This window comes from Formica exsecta, unplaced genomic scaffold, assembly GCF_003651465.1.
Source record: "Formica exsecta isolate Colony F162 unplaced genomic scaffold, ASM365146v1 scaffold201, whole genome shotgun sequence".
NCBI classification, from domain to species: Eukaryota; Metazoa; Arthropoda; class Insecta; order Hymenoptera; family Formicidae; genus Formica; species Formica exsecta.
The window spans coordinates 2769963-2771187 of NW_021849308.1; the positions used below are offsets into that span (position 1 = coordinate 2769963).

Genomic DNA, 1225 nt, shown 5'->3' on the forward strand with positions numbered 1-1225 from the left:
TATATAATTATAGCTTCTTAAATTAATAGAAATAAATGTTTGCTACGAAAAAATGTTCGCACGTAAATATGCGTCATATATTTGTTTCCTACACACACAAGCTTACTGTGAATTAGAATCAAACCAAATTATAAGAATCTATCAATTGTAATAAATTAGAAAATGATACGAATTACAGAAGTTAAACGAATCCCCATGAAAAGACGCGTATTTATGTACGAATGAAAGAGACCGAAAGTCAAAGCAACTAAAAAAATCATATAAGTTTTTCATTGCTTCCTTTTAGATAAAGCAAACAGCGCTTACCTTAAACTCGGCATACTCTTCCCTTTGATTAGGTTTGTAGGATGTTTCATGTAGTCAACGTCCTTCGCCTCGAAAATTTTTGAGCTGGTCGAAGTTCGCCTCGTCAGATGATCATCTCCGGTATCGAGACTTCTGTGACATTCCTAAGAATAAATGTTAAAAAATATATATATGCATATATATAATTATTAGTTAAATATCTTGTAGTTTAACTATATACAAATCTCACGAGCCAAATTAGAAATAATCAAATTATAATAGCATTTTTTTAAAAATCTGATTATAATTTATACAAATATGTATATATAATGATAATTCATTATTTTTCTATTATTACTTTTATCAAGCATCTAAAGTTTATTATTTACCTGCTCGAACAACATCTTGGGCTCATCCTGGCCAATCTTTTCAAGTGCCTTATCTGACTTCGACAGCAGTTTTGTTTCCACGAAAGCCTTGAGATCGGCCATCTTCATGCGCTTTTTCGTCTTTTCGCTGGCGCGTCTTGTATGGCTTGATTCGCTCTCGGGACCTTTGCGTGTGGTAAAGCGTGTGAGTCTGAAAATGTGGCCAAGTCTACACAGAAGAAAAAAAAGAATACGTCTCGATAGTAGAGATCGACATGAACCCGTACCCGTTAGAAGAGAGGTATCACGAGTGTCGGGCACCTCTATAAAATCCTTTAACACATCCTTCTTTTTACTTTCGGGGCTTTGATAAATCGACACCTCAATTTTCGGTATAGGCAGGGAGTTGCTTCGGCGACGTGGCATTTGCTGCACTGAGATTTCCTCGTTAATTCTTCGTAATCTGCAATATATTTCGATATAAGATAATAAATTTATTTAGATGACGGCTATAACATCATGTTTTTAATTAAAATCTATTTAAAAATATCAAATATATTTCAATATATTTT

General features: G+C 33.5%; 1 protein-coding gene across 1 annotated transcript in view; it reads right to left on the reverse strand.

Moving 5' to 3' along the window:
* The window catches only part of LOC115234616 (protein unc-80 homolog), a 37073-nt gene that overhangs the window by 31375 nt on the left and 4473 nt on the right, over window positions 1-1225 (reverse strand). Inside the window, exons 13-15 of the mRNA XM_029805812.1 lie at window positions 941-1116; window positions 675-838; window positions 307-449 (exon numbers count right to left, since the gene is read on the reverse strand). Coding sequence (XP_029661672.1) covers window positions 307-449; window positions 675-838; window positions 941-1116 — 483 coding nt within the window. The remainder of the gene's footprint in view (window positions 1-306; window positions 450-674; window positions 839-940; window positions 1117-1225) is intronic.